Source organism: Metopolophium dirhodum, chromosome 4, assembly GCF_019925205.1.
Source record: "Metopolophium dirhodum isolate CAU chromosome 4, ASM1992520v1, whole genome shotgun sequence".
NCBI lineage: Eukaryota > Metazoa > Arthropoda > Insecta > Hemiptera > Aphididae > Metopolophium > Metopolophium dirhodum.
This window is the reverse complement of record NC_083563.1, coordinates 6,946,577-6,971,912: the sequence shown is the minus strand read 5'-3', so window position 1 is coordinate 6,971,912 and position 25,336 is coordinate 6,946,577. Positions and strand designations below refer to the sequence as shown.

The window sequence follows — 25,336 nt, the reverse complement described above, 5'->3', positions numbered from 1 at the left end:
TGTAATAATAATAAAATACCTACTATGTATTATCGATATTCGTTTATTGTATTCATAGCCTTAAAAGTATCATAGACTTTTGACGTATCTATATAACGATCGTATGAGTATATAGGTTTTTTAAAATCATATTTATTAATCATTACCTATACAATAATTGTAGAAAATACTAAAATCTATCGTTATTCGTTAAGGTAACGATTGTGATTACCAATAAGTACAAATGGCCAATATAATAGGTAGGTACTATAGGTATTAAAGTATTATAGTGCGTGTATAGTTAGCAATAATTGGCAATTTGGCATACGTCAATTTTATCAGTGAAATCAGTACTTTATGGTTATTCTGACTTATTCATCGTTTACACCAGCAGCTGTAGGTATACATTTATAAGACTTTAAAAGGTATTTTACGTTTTAGAAAAATTGTATGTTTCATAAATAAATAGTTCCCAGCAATTCCTGTAATATATTATAATTAAATATTATGAGTAGGTATACATATTACAAAATAATTGTTCAATAAAGGTATATTTGCTTACAACTTCATGGCAGTATCAGATATGCGATTTTTTCATCAAATACACCGTCAAGACAAATACAACAAAAAGTTTTGATACAATTGTAAGTACATTTTCGTAAGAAAGAAGAATTAGCCATAAGCAAATGAAATGCTTATTTCACCAATCAAAAGCTAGAAAAAAATGCATGATTTAAATTTGTCCGTCGTAAATATTGTTTCTTATAATATATTTGTGCAATCAATTTTTTCTTTAAGTCCCGAGAAAGTACGACACCAAATTCATTAACTAAACAAAATACAATGTCTTATCGTTCTTTAAAACAAATTAAATCAATTTTTCCTTCCGTTTTTAATGCGTATTATACAATAGACTATTATTAAAGGTATACAACAAAAAAATGGTATTATATAAGTAAAAACTGTGCCAATGGCTTCCAAGGTTCATTTCCACCAAGGATCATCTTAATAATAATAATAAAAAATAATAAAGGCAAGATTTCCGAATTTAAAGTTGATGCATTTGAAAAAAAAATATATTTTATAACCACGATATTTTATAGGCCTTTGATAGAGTGAGGCATACTTACATTAAAATTAGCCTAACTCTATAATGCCCAACATACAATACTCTTGTTATTCGTCACAAATAGCACATTCTAGGTAAGAATAGTACTTATCCTCGCTAAAGTACTCCAAATAAAAGCGGAAATCTTTCAAAGATCAGACCTAGGACCAACTTTGTTTAACATCTACAACTGCCATGACATACCAACACCAAATTACTGTCAGCTGGCAATGTTTGCGGATGACATTGCAATTATAACGCAAAACAAAATTCTAGAATTTATTGTAAATAAAAGATCTACAATACACTCCCTTGACAAATTATTCCTGTGCTTCTCAAGATGTAAAATTACCTTAAATGTCAGAAAAACTGAAGCTAAGATACTTCAAAGATTTATCTTGAGAAAATACGTAAATTCGGCCATAGTAAAAATTAACAACCTACATATCCAATGGAATAGAAAGGTTGGCTCAGAGAACTACTTAGGAATACCTAGACGAAAAATTAACTGGGAAGATTCACATTTATGAAAAACTAAACCAAGGTTACATAAGGATAAAAACCCCTATAAACCATATAGATGCAATGCTTTCTTCTGATATATATGGCAATAATAAGATCGCTACAACTAACTTACGCATGAGGACTACCTCATTATGGGCTACCACTTTTCCAACTAATATGAAATAAATTAAAATTCTCCAAAATAAATTCCTACAAATAGCACACTTGGTTTACCCAAAACAATCTACACAAAAACTCGGGATTCATCTACCAATCAATATGGATAATTAACCAATGGGTAAACTTCAACAATAACCTAAATAAAACCAAAGGAACTCTCCAGTACAAAACCGGCGAAAAAACATCTACCTAACATACGTTTAAACAAAATATTTTTCTAGAAGACCAACCAGACAAAATACAGAGAAGTTATTTCTTTGTTTATTCACTTCTATTTGTAAATTTAGAACTTTGCACATTTAGTGAGACGAGGAACAATTAGTTAATTATTAAAAAAAAAAAAAAAAAAAAATCAGCACTTTTATTACATACTATTATTAATTATAGTTTCAATTAAAACGTTCACTGAAACGTGTTAAATTGATTGTATTGAAGAACTATATGGTTTTAATGGGAGATCAATGTTGACAGAAGTCGCATTGGTATTTAATTATAGTTATAGTAGAATTTCTAATATTGTCACATGTGTGGGCATTGAGCCAAAGATGGCGATAAAAAAGTGTGGTAAATGTAAGAAACCTGCTAAGAAATCCGGAAAGACAATATAATAGAGACATAAAAAATAGTTGCAACAAGATATATGGAAATATAATTTTCCGTATTACCAAATCAATATTTAATAATGATTCTATTAGTATTTAATGCATAAATAATATAATAATAATTATAAGTAGTATTACGTATTGTATTAGTTGTGTTATTAGTTGCATTTAATTCCATATTTGTAAAATAATTTGCTTGGTATCAATAACTATTAAAAATATTAATTACCATGAGATTTATGTTTCTCGTATCTATTCAATGTATTATGTTTAAGTTTAACTTATTGGATATTGCATTCTATCAGCTTTATTATATTAACAATTAACATATTATTATGATTTTTGTTAGAGCTAGAATACAAATTGTGTGTTCAACAGTTTAATTTTAATTACACAAATATTTTTAATTAAATAAGTAAGTTTTAAAAGAAGTTTTAAGGTTTATTTAGGCGTTGTTAATATCGTAAATTCGAATATTGTGAATCCTATACGCTTAACGATAAATCGTTCATACTACATGATATAATTTGAATGTTGTATAATTACAGTAACTAGAATTTATAGATACGGAAAAAAAATAGAATAGGACAACATAGAGACAGTACGTATATTATGGTGTATAGTGCAGTGCGTGTTAACGAATATGCCACCGGGGATACTACCCTTCTACCCTTTACGAAAATACCCTTTTTTTTCCTCTGCTATTTTCCAAACGGCACCACTTAATTGTATTCGCTTTCCACTCACATGCATGTATTAAAAACAAAAATATTTAATTTAAAAAATATTAAAAGAAACCTTTGCGTCAAATAAAGTTGCTTGTGTCAATCTGGTTCCGATATTGTCTCAATGATTCTTCTAAAGGGAGTATAATAGTATTGGCAGTGTACTAAAAATTAAAATACTTACTGCCTAGTTAATGTACATATTATAATATTATTCTATAACATTTTAAACCGCGAATATCAAATTCAACAACCATATGGTTATAATACGGGAAAACACGAAAATTACCACTACCGTATCTGGATGTATATAGGTGCATATCAGCGTACCTACACAATAATTATATTACCCTCCACAGAGATTTTACATCAGTGAGCGTATTATCCCTTTATCGTTGAAAAGCCATCGGACCTATGTATGTCGTTCGTATTGTTTTCGAGTACCTATATACTTTAATAATTAATATACGAATATAATATGATATGTATATAGCTAATAGTATATAAATGTATAGCGATACATAATGATAATATGTGCATAAAGTATACACGGATACAATACGAACGAAAATATATCGGTCCGGCTTCTCAAAGATAAAGGTACTTTCACAGTGTGCACCGGTGTAAAGTCACTGTGGAGGGTGGTATAATTATTAATATTGTGTGTGCACTATATACAGCATATTATGACATATTATTTCCAACGCCGATAGTGTATAATGTTTTATTATGCATATTTTTCAATAATTAATAAGTCTACCTAACAATAATTATTATAAAGTGGAAAACTGCTAAACTTTGGTTTTGCTTCGCCCTCATAAAATTTCCACCACTAAAAACTTGCTACCCGAGAAAACTTCTCACCGCCCCCCACTGCACTTAACACGGAAACGGATTAGGGAAATCAAATTTAAAATCAATGATACAAATCGCATTCGAAGTATAACTCTCGGTGGACTCGACACGATTCTACAACATTTCGGAATCGTAGATTTTAATAGCCATTTACATACACGATTCCGAAAATGTGATTTGTAACCTAACCTACACGATTTCACATGGTTTTAAATACAAAGGTGACATACCGAAAAATATGTACAAACTATTAATATATTATCATTGTGACGTGCATGGCGTTTTGTGCAATTGGACCGTTCTGCCGTCAAATAAAGACAACGATAACTCCGACAACAAAACTTTCGGTAAACATTATTTTAGTTTGCGCTTAATACATTGTTGGAGTTGTCCAATAGGTATTTGATATTCGGACTTTGAGCTATAGTTTATTTCCTTATGATTATAGTGATATGTTTTGGAGATGGCCATCGTAATTATAGATTTTGTAGGAAATTTCATAAGTTTAAATTTTACGGGTAGGTGGGTATACCAAAAATATCGTGTTTTTCGTGTGATTGCCGTATTATTGATTGTGAAAAGTTCATTAATTACATTTTTTAGATGAAAGTATAAGAGAAATTTAATGTCAATTACATCATACAGTTATATTAACATATAACTCGTATAACATTATTCTGCAGTACTACGATGAAATTATTAATTACATTTTCCCAGGATTCTAAAATTGTACTGGTAAAATACATTTAAACAGTGACATACTGACATGTTGACACCGTTAGGTTGATTTCAAGAAAAATGATCGGTTCACGTGTACAAGCAATTAAGTAATTAGTTCTGACACTTTGTACATTTTATAATAATCATTATGTATCATAACGAAAACAAATGAATGTTACGGCAATGTGGTATTTAGAATCATGCGGGATCGAGTTCATATGTATATTATGAAATTTGAGAAATCGTGTATTTATCATAATAGAAATGAGTATTAAAAATCCGGTAAAATACGATTAAGAACGGTACGGTTGACTGTTGAGAACACCCTTCTTAGTAAAACGATTGACGGTGCTCGATTAATATTTTTTGTCCAACGTTGCCAAATTTAATAATTGTTATTTGATATATTACTTTGTTATTTGTTGATATTTATCGGACTTTTATCGGATTCGTCGGATATTATTAGTAACTTAGATGCCTTAGATACAAGAGGATGATGGTTTTTAAAATTCTAATTGACACTCAATCAGAAACAATATTGAAAATAGCTAGGTACGGTAGAACAGGGTAAAAAAAAAATAAATGGCAATAAAACAAAAACACAAAATACTTCCATAAGAAATATATCTGGTATGTGGAAAATAAAAATGTAAGTAATTTATTAAAATATTTAGATTATTTTGGCTTAAGCTGTCCCGCTATAACTGATATATAAGTAGCTCATTAGTCATTAGACATTAAACTTAAAAAAATCTATATATCATATAATAATATATATAATGTTAATTTTTTTTATACATATATATTTCATATTTTTATAAGTTTATAATTATTAGGTACAACCATAGATATTGTTCCAAATTTATGTCAAACTTATAATTACAAACAAATAAATGGCAACGTTGCACGTAAATTCGTTCTCAATTGTATTGCTTTTTGGGTCGGTGGTAGGTTCTTTGATAATTTTAAGTGTTCTCATTCGTTCGGCGAAAAAGGTATAGTGCTCTATCGTTCTACAGCCTAAAAATCTACACAAGTCGTTATTTACTGCGTGAGTGTCTATGTGTGTTTCACCACTAAAATATATATGTAATAGTTTCAGACCACTTCTGCGTAATGTGGTACTCAATTTTCATTGTAATCACGGGTTTACTTTAATATTTATTTGGAATTAATTGTAATCGCACCTTTAGGAGATCAATTTGATTTGGCTTATTTTTAAACTTTATTATCTGAATATCTAACTGGATTCGAAACCAAGAGTTGTGCATAGAGATATCAACAGTCGAACTTAGTACAATAATTTAGGAACGAAATTGTATGAAACCATTCTGTCAAAGCTTAAAGTATAAAGACATTAAAACAGTGTATTCAAAACATAATAATAATAAGATGGCTTAAAATATAAGCAAGATAGCAAGATAGCTAGGTACATAATTGCGTGGAGACAAACACACTTATTTACCCAGACATAAGTATACAGGTAATAATAATTTAATAAACAGTTCGGTTTATTTGTAATATTAAATTTTTTAGTTAGTATAAAACAATAGTTATTGTGTGCTTGAAAAAAATCTGATAGATTAACTAAAATAAAACAAAGAGTAACGATATATATTTGTTTACATATTTTAACGTTAATTATATAAAGTTAATCTACCATCGTGCATAATATGTTATGTTAATATAATATGTATCATACACATTATATTATGTATAGCCCATGCCATATTTGAATATTTCAAATTTTCTATACGTACTGTACAAATTTAATATTTTTTGTAGTCCTTTAAAATGATTCCATATTTGTAAGTCTATATTTACATTAAAAAAAATAATAATAATTGTATAGTACATTTTGTTTGGTATGTTAGTAGACCAGCTTACTGTCAATATATATGGTAAATTTATGTAATTATCATAATTTATTATAAAATGAAAAATGTAGAAAAATAATATAAAAAGATAATAATACAACTGAAGATATAACAACATTTTTAAATAATACATTTTTCAATCTCCAGAGAAATTATTTATTACCTGTGATAATACATTGAACTAGAATATTATAACAATAAAATACTAATTTAAGGAAAAATTATTAAAACGATTTGTTTTAAATTAATATTATTCAGTTTTCCCAAACCCGCGCGTATATTTCGTTCTCAAATATATGTCTTAAAATTTAGATTCAGTATCTCAAGGTAATTCAGAATGAATTACTATGTTCAACGTACATCCATGTTTTCACATTTTCATTAAAATTGCTAAATTATTATCAATTATTATTGTGATTTGTAACGTAATGAATACTGGCAAATATAGCGTACACTAGACTGATAATATATATTGTATAATTAACATCATCCTTCATCATCAGTTCATCTAAACATTCAACCAACCAACTAATTATTACACGTCACTAAATACATAAACATTTTAGCTGCATGCATAATCATTATACAAAAGCAGAGTTTTCGGAAATATAATGTCTCCGCAAGCATTTAACCATGTATGGAAAACCGATGAAATATTAAAATACTAGTAATATATTGTTTAATAATAATAATTGTCGATTAGAATATTTGTGAAACTTTTGCTGCGATTATTCGAAGAAAAAAAGAAATTATCATGGATCCCATGAAATAATATTATTGGCTCCAATGTAGAGTATGTCAGTACATTATAATCGTATCATATCACAGTCATAATATAATTCTATACTGCTACTTCGAACCAGCAGTATATAATTAGACAATAATATAATCTATTGCTATACCGTAATGTTTGGTATGAAATATCTATGTATTGAATTACAGATAGTAAATTTTAATCGTGAAACTATAGTTTATCTTGAATAAACGAAATAGGAGGAAAACCATCGGTGAATGTTTTTTTTTTTTTTTTCCATTGCTTACAACCGTTAAAAAACATCTGTCTTAACTGCTGACACGTTCTAGAGGCAAGGGAAAGAAATTTTCTTGCACTTAAAAAAACTAAACAACCATTAAAGTTGATTTACATATGGATAATGCAGCCAGACGAAATATGAGGTCAATCGTTTCTTAAATATTATACGGGAGGTGATATTTTTAAATAAGTAGTTCGTTACAAATTGTTCCGTGTATAAAATAGGACATAAAATCGTGCAATTTAAACACAACGAAAAGGTACATTATAAATAATTTGGGGAAAATGTACTATATCTATTCGAAATGGGTTATCATTAAACTAATTTTTAATCTACGTGGATGTTTCTTAACAAATGAACTGTAATTTAATTCTTACGCATTCACCGAGTAAACTATAAAATTATAGTTTTATCGTTTTAAACATTTTTTTTTTAAAAAAAGCATCAACTTACGTTTAATTGTTCTTTTGTGCCTTATTATTGTTTGCTTTATAGACTATAGTAAATAGTAATAAAATAAAATAGGTACATATTAAATTTTTTTTCATTGCATGACATTATTTTAATGACAAAATAATTAAGTCTACGTTATAGTAAACTTAGCATAATAATAAACTATACACATATTCTGTTTTAATAATGATTGCACACGTAATACACGTATAATAATAATAATATACACATTATACGTAGGTATACAACCATAATATTATCATGGTTACGGAAAAGCCAACCTTGTGGTTTCTATAAAGAACAGAATATATTCACTCTCTCTCTCTCTCTCTCTCTCTCTCTCACTCTTTCTCTTTCTATATATCTACGCTGTACCATTTTTGAGAGGTGACAAAATCGATAACGATGTAAATTGTAAATTCTCATAGCGCCAATGTCATTTTAACGGCAAACAATAGGGCCACGGTTCGCAGACCACGTATGAATAATGAATGGCGATTTTGGTGTAGAAGTTTTTACGAGAAGAGCGACTGAGAGGAGAGAACGAGAGAAGTTTTTACCGACGATGGATCGACACTGTAATGACGGTCTCCCGACGGCTTCACCATCGCCATCAGCGGCAGTGGATGACGGAGGTGAACGTCATTTGCATACATATACGTCTTTTGTCGTGATGGCACTTTATCGTATTCGTTCATATTATTATACACCTCAAATAGTCACAACGAGGGGTGAAATGGGACGGTTTATATAATGTGGCATGTCCGTACCGTTTTCAATTATTCCGTGTTGTGTATCAGCGATCTTTTAATATACACACCTACCCACTACGCGTGGATTCACGTGTGGATGTGTGTGTGTGTGTTACACCAAAGTGCAATAATTCAAATGCAAATTATACTCTGTTGTGCGCGCTAGGACCCCGTTGAATGACGACGCATAAAATGTTGCCTCAGAGTACGAATTTCTAAAAATTAACTCTACAATACCGATTAATCATTTCACCGCTGTAAATGAATGCAAACATTAACGCCGATAAATTTATGATATTTTCCGAGCATGATTTATCCATAACAATTAGTAAGTTCTCAAATATATTCCATACACAAACATTTAAAAATGTGCAAACGATTGTAAGTGTTTCTTGCAACTTTTTACAGAATAAACATTACGTACATACTAACTTTGTATGATATCTAGTTTCTACACCATAAATTACATTTTTACTCATAAATTAAAGGTTAAGAATAAAATACCATCAAAAAAGTAGTTCTATAAATTAAATTCATACATTCAATGTTAGATAAATATAAATAATGAATAGTTAATAAATACACTCTATATCTGTAAAAATACTGTTTTAACTAATAAGTATCTCCATGGTACGTCAGCAACCACACTTTTTATATAAGCTTAAAATTCTTATACCTTCTCTATTTGTAGGTACTAAATTCACTATTAAAAAAATTCCACTTTATAGATCACCAAAATCTTTCAATATCTAAACTTCTATTTTTCTCCTGGATAACCCTTTTTAAATTTTTTTTCTTAATTAATTTAATTTAACTCAATAAAGCTGAAATTGAACCTAAGGTGGTGGGGGTAAAAAGAGTAGTCACCTCCCCCCACTATAATCTTTTTTTTTAAACAAGAAGCAATAATATTGTTACAAAGTAGTGATTTATTTCACACTAACTTTTAAATTATTTGTATACCTAAGTGAATGAGAAATACAATTTCGATAACTCTTGTTCGATAACTTGTATTAATGGAATCCGAATCAATGGCACCTTTGCATAGAATTTCTAAAGGTTTAAAAGGTATTCAATAATTAATATTAATTAGATTAAAATAATATATATTTTATAATAATAATAGATGATACGACATCTACTATACAGGCATACAGCAGAGCGTCTTCCCTGGTTTATTTAAATCGTTCTATGCATATTTGCTTTTTATGCTACACACAGTAATAGGAACTTTAACCTATAATTATTATATCAAGACAAACCACGTGGTTTTAATTTATCAAGTTGAAAAACATTTTTAATTTCTTCAAGAATAACTTCAAAATGTGACATTTTGTCAATTTGTAAGGTTTCGGTTAGAACAAATTCACCTAAATTAATTTTAGTATTATCGTGTTTACTAATTCAAGCTACTAATTAATTTAAAACAGAATCAAAGTAGGTATGAAATAAATATCAATAGACACAGATAACTTTTTATTAAATGTACCCACTCTGTACACACCCGTGGTTAAATTCTTAAATTTCAAACATAAGTAAAATAAACTAATAACCATAAAACCACAATTTCTTGTTTCTGTTTTGGTTGTGTAGTTTGAACACCTCATTTAATAATAAAATACAACATAAACATTTTATCTCGTAAATGTTTCTGTTTTGATTTTTTGGTGAAAAGTGAAAGTTTTTAATTTCTTGCTGTTTCATATTTGTCGCCAAATTTAAAAATGGATGAAGTTGCTGTTGTTTCTTTGTTTTTTGTTCCTAACTAGTGTAAGCCTGGCATTGAAATACAAATCTTGATAAAAATTAAAAATTAATATTACTATATTATTATTATTAATATTATATCGAAACAAAAACTTTTATACACTAGTAAAAACAATAAACAACATAAAATATAAGGTTATTGGTAAATCAAATAAATTTTAAAATTAATGCTTCTAACTTAAAATACAATTTATTAAAAATTATAAAACTTGAACAACATTGATTAAAAACAAATAATAATATATTAGTAGGTACATAATATTATTCTGCTCTTACAATTGTTCATAATATTTTATATGTTCTTTTTCGTACACTAAACTTCTTTTTAGTGGTAATCAATTGTAATTGTATGGTCACTCAAGTTTCTGAACTAAAATTAGAATTAAATAGGTATTGTATATTATACCTACAATAGTACCATAGATTTATGGTGATTTGTAGATTAGAAAAACTATTTTTTAGCCGGAATATTATTTAGAGCGCTGGTGTTATAATTTATACAGCAAATAATTTGTAATATTGCTCATGTTAGCTTAAGTAATTATCACATCAGCACTGGTGTTATCTATGAAAGTTATTATTGTCCTAAGCACCGTTTCTATATCAATAAGCATATATTGTGATTTCATGTACTAGTTGACCCAATCACAAATTATGACTGTCATTAGTCATTACTTCAAAATAATCAAAAATGATTACCAAAAAACAACAAAAACAACGCTCGAGTACGACGAATGTGAATACAATGGAATAATCGTTTTTTTTTTTAATCAATTGAGAAATATTTAGCAATAAAAACATGGAATACAATTATGTTTGATTTGGATATTAATTTTTTTGTCAGAGATAACATTTGACTTTTATATTCAGTAGGCTTTAAAAAATATTGATGACTCCATCTATCTTATAAGTGACATGGCTGTAAAACGGTGTGTGTGTGTGTGTGTGTGTGTGTGTGTATGTGTGTGTGTGTGTGTGTGTGTGTGTGTGTCCAAAACAAAACTCAGTTATGTCCAGTGACAAAATTTATGGTCTAGTTTTTATGTAAATCTCTGATGGATTTGTCGGTGTTGGAGGGAGAGGAGAGAATTGGACGAGTAAAGCTTTACGACGGCTGATCGTTAACATAGTGGCCAGCCGTGGTGGCAGGTTTAATTTCAGCATTATGCGAGAGCGATGTATAAAAGGTTGCAAAAAACATTTTTTACCATTAAGATGTAGTTAGGACCCGAAAGATATTATTCAAACAACACGGGGGCATTCTCTCGTATGTATGGGAGAGTGTGTGTGTGGGTGCACGCACCGAGCACCCTTCATACACGGTATACCGGAGGTCGGACGAACGCCGCTCATGGCCAGAGACATCAAGCAGATGGCCCTTGAGTGCTTGTAATGACTGTCAGTGTATCCCGTGACAAATGACACCACCGCCACTCATCCACCTCGCGACGGCTATACGTCATATTATTATCTTGACTTCTGCCACTTCTTCGTCCTCGTCGCAGCCCGTTTCTTCGAGTGGATCGGCAGCCAACGTGTGCGTGCGCGCGAAAGAAAAGCCCGCGTGCACGACCTAACCTTACCTAACCTGCATACAAAACGAGAATGAAATAAAATAATAATATATTTTATAAAAAAAAATATGGTAACGATAATGACGATCATCCCGTGTGGTAGGACGCAGTCTCACGGCTCACGGCTCACGGACCCTCGCATCTGTGGCCAAATATTTGGATACAAACGACCGCGACGATTGTTTCGACATTGTATACATTTTGATTTTTTTTAATAAGAATTACACCCGCAAATGAAGATTTATTATTAATGCTGTTTTGTTTGAAATCACAACTGGCCCGGTCGTAAAAAGAAATATTTATTTTAACCCATTTCAATAATAATAGATTGGTTCGTTGCCATAATATTATGTACAGTGGCCATGAATGATACACAAATTTTCAATACAAATGTTAGGGGTAACTCAGTATTCTCGGCGTCTTTGATTAAAAAACGGAAAAAAAATTTTAATTGAACATACTATTTGGTATATTAGTACGATAATCATTTCTATTGCTATTCATTGTGTAAATATGTAAGGACGAATAAATTATTAAAAAAAAAATATTGAAAAGCAAAATTCTATAAATCCGTAAACACTAAACAGTGACGCTAACTAGAACAATAATAGGAAATATCGTTAAACATATCACATTAATTACTATCGGTATTTACAGACGAAAGATGTTCTCTAATTGTTAACCGAAATCCCGATTAAAAAGCAATTAATTATTATACGCACCAGATTCTTCGATGTTAAATGGTTATCTACATCTGGAATCTACGTACATATAAACTCTCATGTAATTATACTCGATCACAATACTCCAAGTCATTAAGTCGTATTTTATACTAAAAACTAATAATTTTATTATATTTAGAAATGTATATAATTAAGTAGTAATTGTCTATAATTAAAATTCAGCGATGCGCACACGGTAAAAAAATATAACTTTTGATCTCTGTTACTTGATTTTTAAATTACTTATACAAATTATACTTTTCAGAACCCATAACAACAATCATTGGAGGTCCTGACATGTTCATCAATAAGGGTAGTACTATGAACTTAACGTGCATCATAAAGCATAGTCCAGAACCACCACCATTGATTTACTGGACACACGACTCAAAAGTAAGTTTTAAAATATTTGAATAATTTTTTTCTATCGTGTTTGAATAAAAATTATCAATGAAATATTATAGGAAAATATTATAATAGATACCATAATTTTATTTAAGTATTTAATGCATGTGACTAAATACTTTAATTTGTCTAAATAAACATTTTTTCTTAAACGTTTTACATTTTAAGGATACAAATTATATGATATTTCAAACTTAAATATAATAATATAAACGTTTCGTCAGTAAAAACATTGGTAAATAGAAATATACTATACTTTTTCAAACTTACATATTTTATTATTAAATAAATACAAATCTGTTTTCATAAAAAGGTAACACCAAAATGGACTAATTATTGTAATCTAGATAAAAATATAAAATAAAAATTAGAATTGTAAAACAGTTTCATATATATGGCGTTAAATATTCAATACTTCATGAATTCAATTTGGCAATAAGTTAAATGCAAATTAGTTAAAATAGAACAAAAACATCAAAATACAAATTTTAATTTATAAAGTTTACCTTTCGAGGATCCATATTATTATATCGTTTTAATGAGAAGGCCTTAAATTAAAATTATTAGCATATTATACTCCCTTCTATAACGCATAAATTGATCAGAAATTAATGCTGTTATTTTATATATTTGCAAAAAAAACTGAAACCTTAAATAATAAAAGTTAAACATATCGCGCTTTATAATATAAAACCTTATTATAATAAGTGGTAACTAAAATAAATTTTATTTTTTAAGATTAAATATTATTCACAATGATTAAACACATGCATTTTAGTACTTGTATTTAGTTGATACAAGTGATCTATTGACATAACTATAGGTTATAATACATAAAATATATTTCTAACAATCACATTTCAATAAAAAATGGGTTTTTAACGGTGCACTTCAAAAAATTTATATAAATCGATGAAGTATATTACGTCGGTGCTGACTTTAATTTTGCAATTTCAAAAAAAATTGAATACATCAAACTATGTACAACTATGTACAGACCTAATATAATAAGTTAAATTTTATTCAACAATTACAATAATTAAAATTTAGTTAAGTTTTTAGTTTCTGAAAATCGAAACACTTGTAGTTTATTTAAGTATATCTTTTTTTCTAAAAATTAAATCAAAACAATCACTAAAATATTGCCACTGACTTATTTAAATTGAACCTTTCTGGTGGCCATACGGTATGTCAACAACAAGAGATTGTCAATATCGTATCTTATTCCTAAGGGAGCAGTAACTGACTAGTTCTACTACACTAGCCAAGCACCAGGGATGGATTGTTGAATAATCAAAGTCTTCAGTTTCCATAGCTACATTACATTTATCTCAAACTACCGAAATAATTAATTTTACGTTGCTGCAGTTCGTTATAATGTATATTATATATATATTTTTTTTATTATTATTATTTCTAAGATAATCTGTGGCATCTAGGGGACACCGAATGAGAATTATTAACTAACATAATATATTTTTTAAATTATTTTGTACAGAAATAAAATGTCTTAAACTCTTTGTATCATGGCTGTCTCTCATGTCTGCGTACACTTATTTTATCATCACTTTTGTTTGCATGGTTACCAAATAAGATTGTTGATGTATAAAAAAAGGAAAATATCTCTCTTTCAAGTGTATCTCTGTCTGGTCCCGTCATTGAGTAAGTTACTGTATTGAGTATGTTAAATTTGTATTCGACGATAAATCATTGCATACGAAAAACTATTGTGAGCGAGAACGGTGTATTATCCTCCAAGAATATTTTATAGTTTATTTATATTATTATTGATCAAACGATATGTTAAACTAATTTTTGCCAAGACCATCACATATACATATATATATATTAGACACTTACCTAATAATTATTTTATTATTATTGTTATTAGCTTATAATTCAATACTGTATACAATAGAACTATGTGAATAGGTTCGTAAATCGTAACAATGTCAAATCTAATTAAATATTACGCAGATAACACTCATTAATTATTGGTAGTATTTAGTTCAAAACTCGTACTCAATTAGGTAAATATAATATTATAAGTGTCTCTTTAAGAGTCCTTCTTTTCACTTTTTCGAAACAAAACTGTGACACTTGAATTTTACTTATTTATTATTTAACAATTATTTTTGTCCACATTGACTTCCTCAATATTGATGGTAAATATTTAATAATAATTATAATGCAGATAATTTAATTAAAAATTACTAATAGTAACAACTTCCATATGCTGTGTCACATAAATAGTAGAATAACAATTTCAGATTATTAGGAATATCCGCATGTTTCATTACCATAATTTTTGGTTTTTGTGTTAAACTTGTACCTTTATAGTTACATTAAACTAAAGTAATTTACATTTTATCGCCTTCAGACGATATTATACAACGTGTATAAGTGTATTTAACACTATTTAAATATTTGTTTGAAAATCTGTTTGCCTAATTTATTTAAATACAAATTCAATATTCTCAAAGTTTTTAATAGGAAATCCTAAAATTTATCTATTTTTACATTAGCTTTTATTACATTAAACAAGATTACAGACATATTAAATCATTAAATCATTTAATCTGTAGCATTATTTTAAATAGATTTATAAAGTTAAAAATGGATGAAAGTTAATATACGTAACAAGGTAGTTAAACATTTACATATCTTGTAAGAGATCTTATATTTTCTAAGTAAATTTGCAAATTTTTTATACAAATTTTTCGAAATTTAGAACTATTATTATTTGAAATTATAAATTATAACTATATCTTTTTTTTAATTTAAAAAAACCGGTTAAACATACTTTTATATGAAATTTATAGATAATCGGTAATTTAAGTGAAGTTATTAGTAAACTTAAATCATAGCTGTTTCCCCACTAAAATAAAAAAATAAAATAGTAACTACCTACCTATATTTAATCTCAAAATATAGACTCAGATATAATTTTATTTTAAAATGTATTTATTAAGTATTCCATGGTCTACTGATTACCGGTGTAATTTTTGGTATCGGACATTAAAATACATAATATTTAATCCATCGTCGGAATCATACAATATTTTATTCGGTAATCTCCCTATAATTACTTTTAAAACAGGCCGTCAAATATTTTTGATTTAAACAATCTGAGCAAGCGATCGACTTTTCCTAGATTCGATGTGCTACAAAAATATTTATCCAAAAACTATGGACATAGATTAATATAATATAATAAATTATGTAGTTAAAACATTATTCTTATTAGATAGACTAATATAACTAACCTATTAGGTATTAATTATAAGTTTATTACCATCACATTTTTAAAAATAATGTATAGGTGCCTATACCCTTTTAACAGCAATTAAGGTTATGCAATCAGTCATTATAGGTTGTCATTTATAACTGTAGTTGTACCACGTACACAACAGTTTCATTAACGATAAGATACCATTTAGAGAACTTTTGACACGGTACCTATTCATCAGTAAGTAAGGAGCCCTAAATTGCTCTTTGGAGAGATAAGAAGACATTCGTAGATGTTATATAGTAATAAGTATTATATATAAGTAGTTATGTCACTTTGCACAATCCTTATTTAAGTGTAAGAATAATAATTATCAATAATATAATTGTTAACACGCTACATCCTTAATGTCACGAGAAAAAAGTCATCTAACATAATTTTATTTATAACTTTAAGAATTTCTTATTCTACCTTTTTACTTTTCTTAGTAGTTAAAGTTTTCTAATATTAAATGAGATATTCAAGATATCATACACATCGGGTCATAAATAATGAAAGTTTTCTAAATAAAAATCCAAACACACTATTTTACGACGACAATGAACCTTCATTTTTTTTGCCTTTTTTTGTGTGTTTTTAATATCACTCTCTAGTGTACTTTCCCGCGTTATTTAAGTTGAAAGAAAAATATATCCCTGAACCAAACTTTTTCTAGACATGTAACAAATAAAAATAAAAACCAAATCCTCGTAAATAAAAATAATGCATTTTTTTCGCGCCATAATATTTATGTCGGGTGAATTGTTTTTCACATATTATTGTTTACGTAGTAATGCGATTACAAAAACAAAAGGACCCCACTCATTTTGGCTTAGACACGAACTCTAACGAGGTTTGGTTTGCAACCGTTCTCCGGATTTATTTTCATTATTTTATTTTTTGTTTTTTTTTTTTATTATCATTATTATTATTTTTTTTTTTAAAACCATTGGATTGCAATTGCCTTGAATTTCCCTTTTTCAGCGAGCCAGAAAATTAATTGAAAAGCAGATTAGCCTAAAAAAAATCACATAATTTGGTGTGACAATGATTTTAAATCATCATTAAACAAATATTGTACATTTCAACTAGAATTAGTAATCTGGGAAGGTTTTAAAGACTTAACGGCCTGCCTAAAATTTTTATGACTTTTTATAGCGTCCGTAAGTAGTTAATAACGTCTCTTTATACTTGTCAATCACTTATTACAGAAAATAGATAGATGATGAATGGCTGAAAAAAATTTGTTTTGGATAAGCTATTTCTAAATGTGAATAGTATATTGATCAGGGTAACCACTGGTTTGAGTAGAAACATAGAGTACATGCCAGATAACGCGAAATACCACTAAAACGGGTGAGCCAGGCTTGTGGTGATACTTAATTAAATATGCAAGCAATGTTCCGTTGCAAACAAAAACGATCCCATATTATAATACTAAATTATTATATTCATAATATATCAGAACCAGTAATAATTCATCAAGCGGGATTGTTCCAAGATCTAAATAATTAACATTTTAAATAATAATAAAATAAAAATAAAACCAATTAAAATTGTGGTTTGCATAGCTATCCATAAGATTTCAAACAAATTTCAGATTCTGAACGAAGCGATGAATGTATTGATTTTATAATGATGTGTATTGATTTTACAATAATGTGTGTTTTTTTTTTATTTTTGTGTCTGTCATCAGCTTTTAGGACAGTAAAAGTGTTTGGATTTTCTTCAACAGTAACTTTTCTGATAAGAAAGTGAATCTAGTTGGTACTTTTTTTTTGGGGGGGGGGGGGGGGTAAAAGTCAAAATTCTCCAATAGTTTTCACAAGCGACAAGATAAACAAAAGAAAAATTAAGGAAAAACGGGAATTTTTACGCAAAATCTGTTTGTGAGAAAATCGGTTTTGGTTTTTGGTGTAACTAAAACCGTAGGGACAGGAGATTTTGACTGAATATTTATAATTGCATTTCCTATACACCATAACATTTTCCAAATATTTTGACTTATTTTGAGCTGTTTACGGACATTGTCAATTTCCAATTTTTTAGTTTTTTTTTCTATAAATATCAATCAAATTTTATCTGTTGAGTAAAAAAACTTGAAAATTTAATAGAAGGCTCCTCGGTTATTGTTTCAAAGGCAGATGAAAAAAATTAAAATCCTTAGTCACAGTTTTTATTTATAAGCATTTAAAGTTCAAATTTTGACAAAATACGGAAAAATCACGAAAATTAGCAAATTATTTTGAGTTGAGAATTCATAAAAATTTTTCTTTTTAAATCTAAGATTTGAAAATGTAATACAAGATTATCCATAAGTTTGTCTACCTTTATCAAAAAAAAAAATGTCTACAATAAAGTAAAATTTAATTTATATTTAATTTTATATTCACTCAATTTCTCATTTAGCGATTTTGCTATTTTGTTGTTATTCAAAAACGAAGAACTGTAGATACATGAAAATTTTACTGAATGTTTATATTTTCATTTTCTATACATCATACAATTTTGAAAATATTTTGACTCTTTTTAAGTTGTTTACGGACATTGTCAGTTTTCAATTTTTTTAGTTATTTTTTCTATAACTAACAATAAAACTTTATTTGTTGGGTAAAAAAGCGTGAAAATTTAATGCAAGGCTCCTGATATATTGTTACAATAGCAGTTGAAAAATATTAAAAATACATCGGCACAGTTTTTTTTTATAAGCATTTAAAGTTCAAAATTTGACAACATTTATTTTGTAGTTAAAAATTTATAAAATGTTCAACTTTTGTAGCTAAGGATTGAAAATTTAAAACAAGATTCTACGTAAATAGGTTATATATAAATTACTTTATTCACATTAATATCATCAAATACACTAAGTAATATCATAGGCTGACTGACCGTTTTCGCTCAGACTCGTTTTTCTTATACAATGATATTATATTATCATTGAATTCAAATTTAACACCATCCTTTACAGTGATCCACTTGTAACCTAATGTACAGCAGAGCGATATCCACTTCCCCACTTTTTTTAAATACACATTTAACCCATTCAACATTGTTGACATTTTTTTGTGCTGTTTAAGGAGTTTCCTGTAAAAATATAAGCCAAAGTTTTAAAATTATAACATGACGAAATATTTATTTTTGAATGTAACAAATTTTTATTGAGGGCTTAAGACAATGACCCTAAAATGTATTGTTCTTTAAAAATCATGCAGGCATTTAGCGTAAAAGCTTAAATGCAAAAGAAACCACTTGTTTTGTTATGCATTAAAGTTTATACCATAACTATTGTTTACAATATCTAATATTTTTGTTATATTTGTTATATTATTTGTGACTGTTTGCCTCTTTTCAAAATATAATATAGATTATAAAGAATTACTTTACTTAGCTACATAAATTTTCCTTACCTAACCATACTAATATAAAACAATTGTAAAATTACACTGTTATTTAAGTATCAGTTTAATGTCGAAACCAAAAACTATTTGTTTCAAAACATATTGTTTAACACGTAGGTATGTAACATATTATCAACTGACGTCTGTTTATAATATTTTAATTGTATAAAAGTATACTAGATACTAAGTTTACTATTGATAGTTAATACAACAACCCTTAAATATGTTCTATTTAATTATACTTTCCCGTTATTATAAATAATAAACAGTACAAATTACTAATTTAAATAATTTAACAGTAAAAATGTTTTCGTATGATATTTCGGTAGGTTGTACTCCCTATCACCGTTGGCATGCTTAAAACGAGTGTTACATTAAGCTAACGCAATATCAATCAAAGGTTTTTAACATTTAAATAGTACATCAAAAACTTAAAAGGACGCCAAACCCGGATCTGTCGTCAGTCTTTTTTTTTTTTTTATTAATAATACAATTACCCTCGGAAACATAGACCATTGGGATACAGTTATTATTTACATTTAATTAAGAACTGATTTAATTTTTAATGATACTCAGATTAGTTTGTGAACAATTTATATAGGTATTATAGTTTGTTTTGAAGTTTTTCTTTTATGATGAACTCGATGGTGGCTGCTAGTGAAGATCTGTTGTATCCAAGAGATTCTGAAAGGTGTTCCGGAAGTTTTGAGGTCAATCTAGATTCGATGTATGTTCGACATTCCGTCATTATGTGTTTAATTGTAAGACAGGTGCCGCATGATGGGCATATTGGGGGATCATTTTTACTCATTAGATGACTATGAGTGATTTGAGTGTGCCCGATCCGGAGTCTTGTTAGGATGACTTCGAACTTTCTTGAAATATCTGTGGGATGTGGGGCCATTTGAAAACATCCTGTTTTATTTCGTGTAGTTTCGTGCAAACAAAATTCCAGTTTACCTGCCACATATTGGTACAATGAAGTTTTATTATGAGTATTAAATCTTGTATGGTCACGAATTGAACTGTTGTTGCTGAAGGGTTCGTAATTGCATCTTTTGCTGCCTTATCAGCCATCTCATTTTCTATGATACCAGAATGACCCGGTATCCAGCATGACTGAACAGTGTTTCCTTTTGCTCTTCCGTATTGTAGTAAATTTTATACCTGTATGTTTATCTCATAAGTGTTGTGCGCATTTATTATATTGATAATCTGAGAAGATTGTTGCTTTTGGAATATTAGAATCTATGACTAATTAAATACCTTTAAGAATTTCGAATGATTCCGTAGTGAAAATTGAGCTTATATTATGTAGCTTATATATAAGTTTTATATTATTACAGATAACCGAAGCACCGTCTCCCACTTGACTTTTTGAGGCATCCGTGTAAATTTTTTCACCCGATAAATTGTGTAATATTTGATAATAGAGGTCTTTATAGGTTTTAATACATATTTGTGGAATCATTTTTTTGATTCTGATAAATTCATGATGGTGACTATTGACTGAATCCAGGAGGAGTGTTACAGTCTTACAAACGTACAACTTAGCAAATGTGTGTTGAGTAGGACACATTTTATGTTGTTAGGCTATGTATTAGAGTAGACTTGCCTAAACACTATACATATCACAATTTTAAGATAATCACCATGCTTCGCTTTATAATTGAACTGTCTATAAAATTCTTCTGATTTTTTTAGTTTGATAATAGATCAACTATAATATTAAAGCTCACAACCCAAAATTGGTTTTGCTGAATGAATATTTGCTATGTTGTACATTTGTAAGACGGAGCAACCTATGCTTGTTCGTTTTCCTGTTTTCAGGATTGATATTTGTAAGCTCGGATTTATATTTTATATCTTTACAACGACAATTTTAGAAAATCTAACAAAATTGAAAATACACTTAATTTAATAAAGTATAATTTTGTTGTATTGCTAATAGCTTTCTTATTCCACTCAGATCTCGAAATTATTATTTTTCTTTTAAAGAACCCCAGGTCATAATACAACAATAAAGCATTTATTCATCACAATAAACGATAGTATACATCTGGTATCCATAACTACAATATGAATTCCATTTAAAGAACCACCCTTGTGTAAGCGTTGACGAAAAATAGGTACCTGTGAATCACAATATAATATGATGGCTGAAAAACAGCTAGCCAGTACAGTGCACATTAATAGTGTTTCAAAAATCTTGGTTGTAAATTTAACAGTTTTAGGCACTAATTAGTATAATCAATATTAAATTAAATTATAATAGGTGACATTTAATAATATTATAATCACATTTCGTACCTAAATACTCGCTTTAATTAAAAATTAATAAAGATTCGATTCATAATAGAACAATAAAAATTAAAAAGACAACCAAATCGAAAAATAATATACACAGTATTATTCATGAAATATTATTAAAAAAAAAGTAAAAACCTTTTATGTGATGTTAGCGGTGCTATTTAAAAACGCTTATAATTTCACTGCAGAATGAAAGCGATAAAAAATTATGCACGAGTCGGATTATGCTTTGTTTAGAGAATGAAATGTCATTCAAATAAATCCATAATCGTATTATTACCTACGTTGTTTAAGAATAGTTCGTTCAGATAAATATGTGTAAATTTCATTTAATTTCCTATGACTCATATAAAAATTGTTACACGACCAGTTGTAACGATGTTTTAAATAATGACGATGTGCACACAACAAAACTAAAGCAATTCTTTTGTGTTTACCTCTTTATCTTTAAAAATTGAGCACTACTATATTATAGACACCGAAATACTTGTTCCTGATCTCGTGCGTAGTCTGTGCTTAATGCGTGATAAATTACACCAATAATACTACCACATTCCTAAGAGTATTGGGAAAATACATAGTTCAACATTCAGCGGTAAATAAAGATGTAAAGCTTCCTATTCACCTTAGCGCCATATTACATCGTTGACTGCAGATATACACGGTTGTCGGTATTCTAAAGCGATGAAAAAGTTTCTTTGCAGTTTATTGTAAGTTTTTGTTTTATTTTAACACGTAAAATAGACCATTTGAGGTTATTGCGTAACTGGCTCACGGGGGATTTTACCATATTATATATTAAAACTTGCATATGCCTGCTAACAATATATTGCTTTAGCCAGCCCACATAAAAGTGGTTGTGAAAAGTTTATAGTACGTGTCTACACCATGCGTGAGGCATAAAAATGAATTTTTGATGAATAATGATATTATATGAATATGCTAATAGATAAATGTGATACAAAAATACATTCAAATAATTATTTAAAAGAAAATGGTACTTATTTTTCCAGTGTATTAACTATAAAGTATTATAACCACTATGCGACTAATGTTTATAGTAATGATCTTCTAACACATTTTGCTTTAAACATTATTCTTATACCACGTAATATTAGTTTATGTTGTTTTTAAAATGCAAAAACAAAATTACACCATAAAATAAAATTGTATATCCAACAATAATAGTAACCCACATCATTATCATTGTTATCTATTATCTTTTTAAGTAATAACCAAACACAGCATTTTTATGTTGTGTTATGTGTTAACTTGTCAATACTTATTTAAAACTATGTATTTATTCAGTATGCCTACTATTTAAAACTACATTTATCAATGTCTAAATATATAAATTACCTACCTTAACAGATAATCTGCAGCATGTGCTTCTAATAAAAGTCAGATGTAGATTGGGTCAACCAAAAGGGATAAAGTGTGAATTTTGCCAATCTTTTTTACGGTTAAAATATTTATATCGGTAGGTACCTACTAGATTTCATCTATCACTTGGCCAAAGGGCTATTATATTGCAATATAAATTTTAAAGCTTAATATATGATCATATATTTAGTTTTAGTCTATGCATGCTATAATCAGTGTTCGGACTTATCTAGATAAATGTATCTAGATGAATATCTAGATAATTATTTGTTCATCTTTTATCTTATCTAGATAAATAGGTACAAGGTATCTAAACGTTCATCTTAGATAATTTTTTTACTCATCTAAATTAATTCATCTAGATACATTTTTTATTGATAAAAATCGGGAAATTGTACAAACGCATTTAAATATTTATACAGATTCTCAAACCAAGTTTATGGTTTATAAATAATGTAATTATTTTTATTTATATCATTATTATTATTATTATGTTCCTAGTGCCCAACTAAAATATACCTAAATTTAAAACCCATTTTAAAAAAAATTGTATCTTTTTTATCTATATAAAAAGTATTTATCTTTATCTTTATCTAGATAAAAACTACTTATCTAATTCAAACACTCGCTATAATGTGCAGGTGGTTTAATTTCTACTATTAGTACACCCTACTCAGAAATCATTGGAGAAATTTAATATATAAATAAATATTTCTACATAAAAAGCAATACCTTGGCTCAATATTTAATTTACTATTACTATACGTTTTATGGATTAAAATCGATGGGTTCAATTTACTAGGCCTACTATTTTTACTACCTACCTTTAAACAATGAGTGCAATATTAATTACAATTAATAATCATAATATGTATTATGTTTATCAAATAATGATGTTAATTCAATTATTCAAAAATAAAATAATAATTTAAGATAAAATAATAGTTTTATAAACTTTTTTATAGTAATAATGAAAATACAATTGACTACAGCGCATAAAAAAATAATAGTAATAAAAATAATAATAAAAATAAAATGAATGTAGAGCGGAGAGCACAATTTGCAAATTTAAATTATAATAATAGAATTATGTACACAAATACTTTTTTAGACTTTTAGTCTCGGATTATTTTTAATTTTATCATACACTTTAATTTGTTTATTATTGAGGTAGAAAAAATGTGTTAGTAAAAAATAACAAATATTCACTCAAACTATAATTTGACTGATATGCTTGTATTATAATTTACTTATATACATAAATATTATAATTGCTAACATTTAATGACATTTGTAGTATTGTAATTAAGAAGACATAATAAATATTTAAAAATAAAAAGAACAATTTTGATTTAACGAGAATTAAAAAGCAACGGAGGAAAATAATTATAAAGGAGGTAAATACAATAAAAATTAAAACAAAGATTAGGTTGATGATAAAATACTTATATATGAAAATTAAAAACAAAATAAAAACAAAATATTAAATGAGATTAAAAGATTTTCTAAATGAATATTCAATACAAATTGATAGAATACAACTTATAATCAACGCAGTGAAGAAAAGATATAAATACTTTCAATGGATAATTTAATTAAAATTTAATAATTTTAAAAAGACAAAGTAAGTTTGAATAAAATTACAGATGGTATAATAAATTAAGGTTTTATGAAGCATAAAAAATATAATCGTGTTATGTATTAATGTAAATTGATAAAA

The 25,336-nt window shown here is 27.8% G+C and overlaps 1 protein-coding gene across 1 annotated transcript in view; it reads left to right on the top strand.

The window, feature by feature from the left end:
- LOC132943126 (zwei Ig domain protein zig-8-like) overlaps window positions 1-25,336 on the top strand; it is a 277,915-nt gene that overhangs the window by 234,097 nt on the left and 18,482 nt on the right. The window contains exon 4 of the mRNA XM_061011950.1: window positions 13,118-13,245. Coding sequence (XP_060867933.1) covers window positions 13,118-13,245 — 128 coding nt within the window. The remainder of the gene's footprint in view (window positions 1-13,117; window positions 13,246-25,336) is intronic.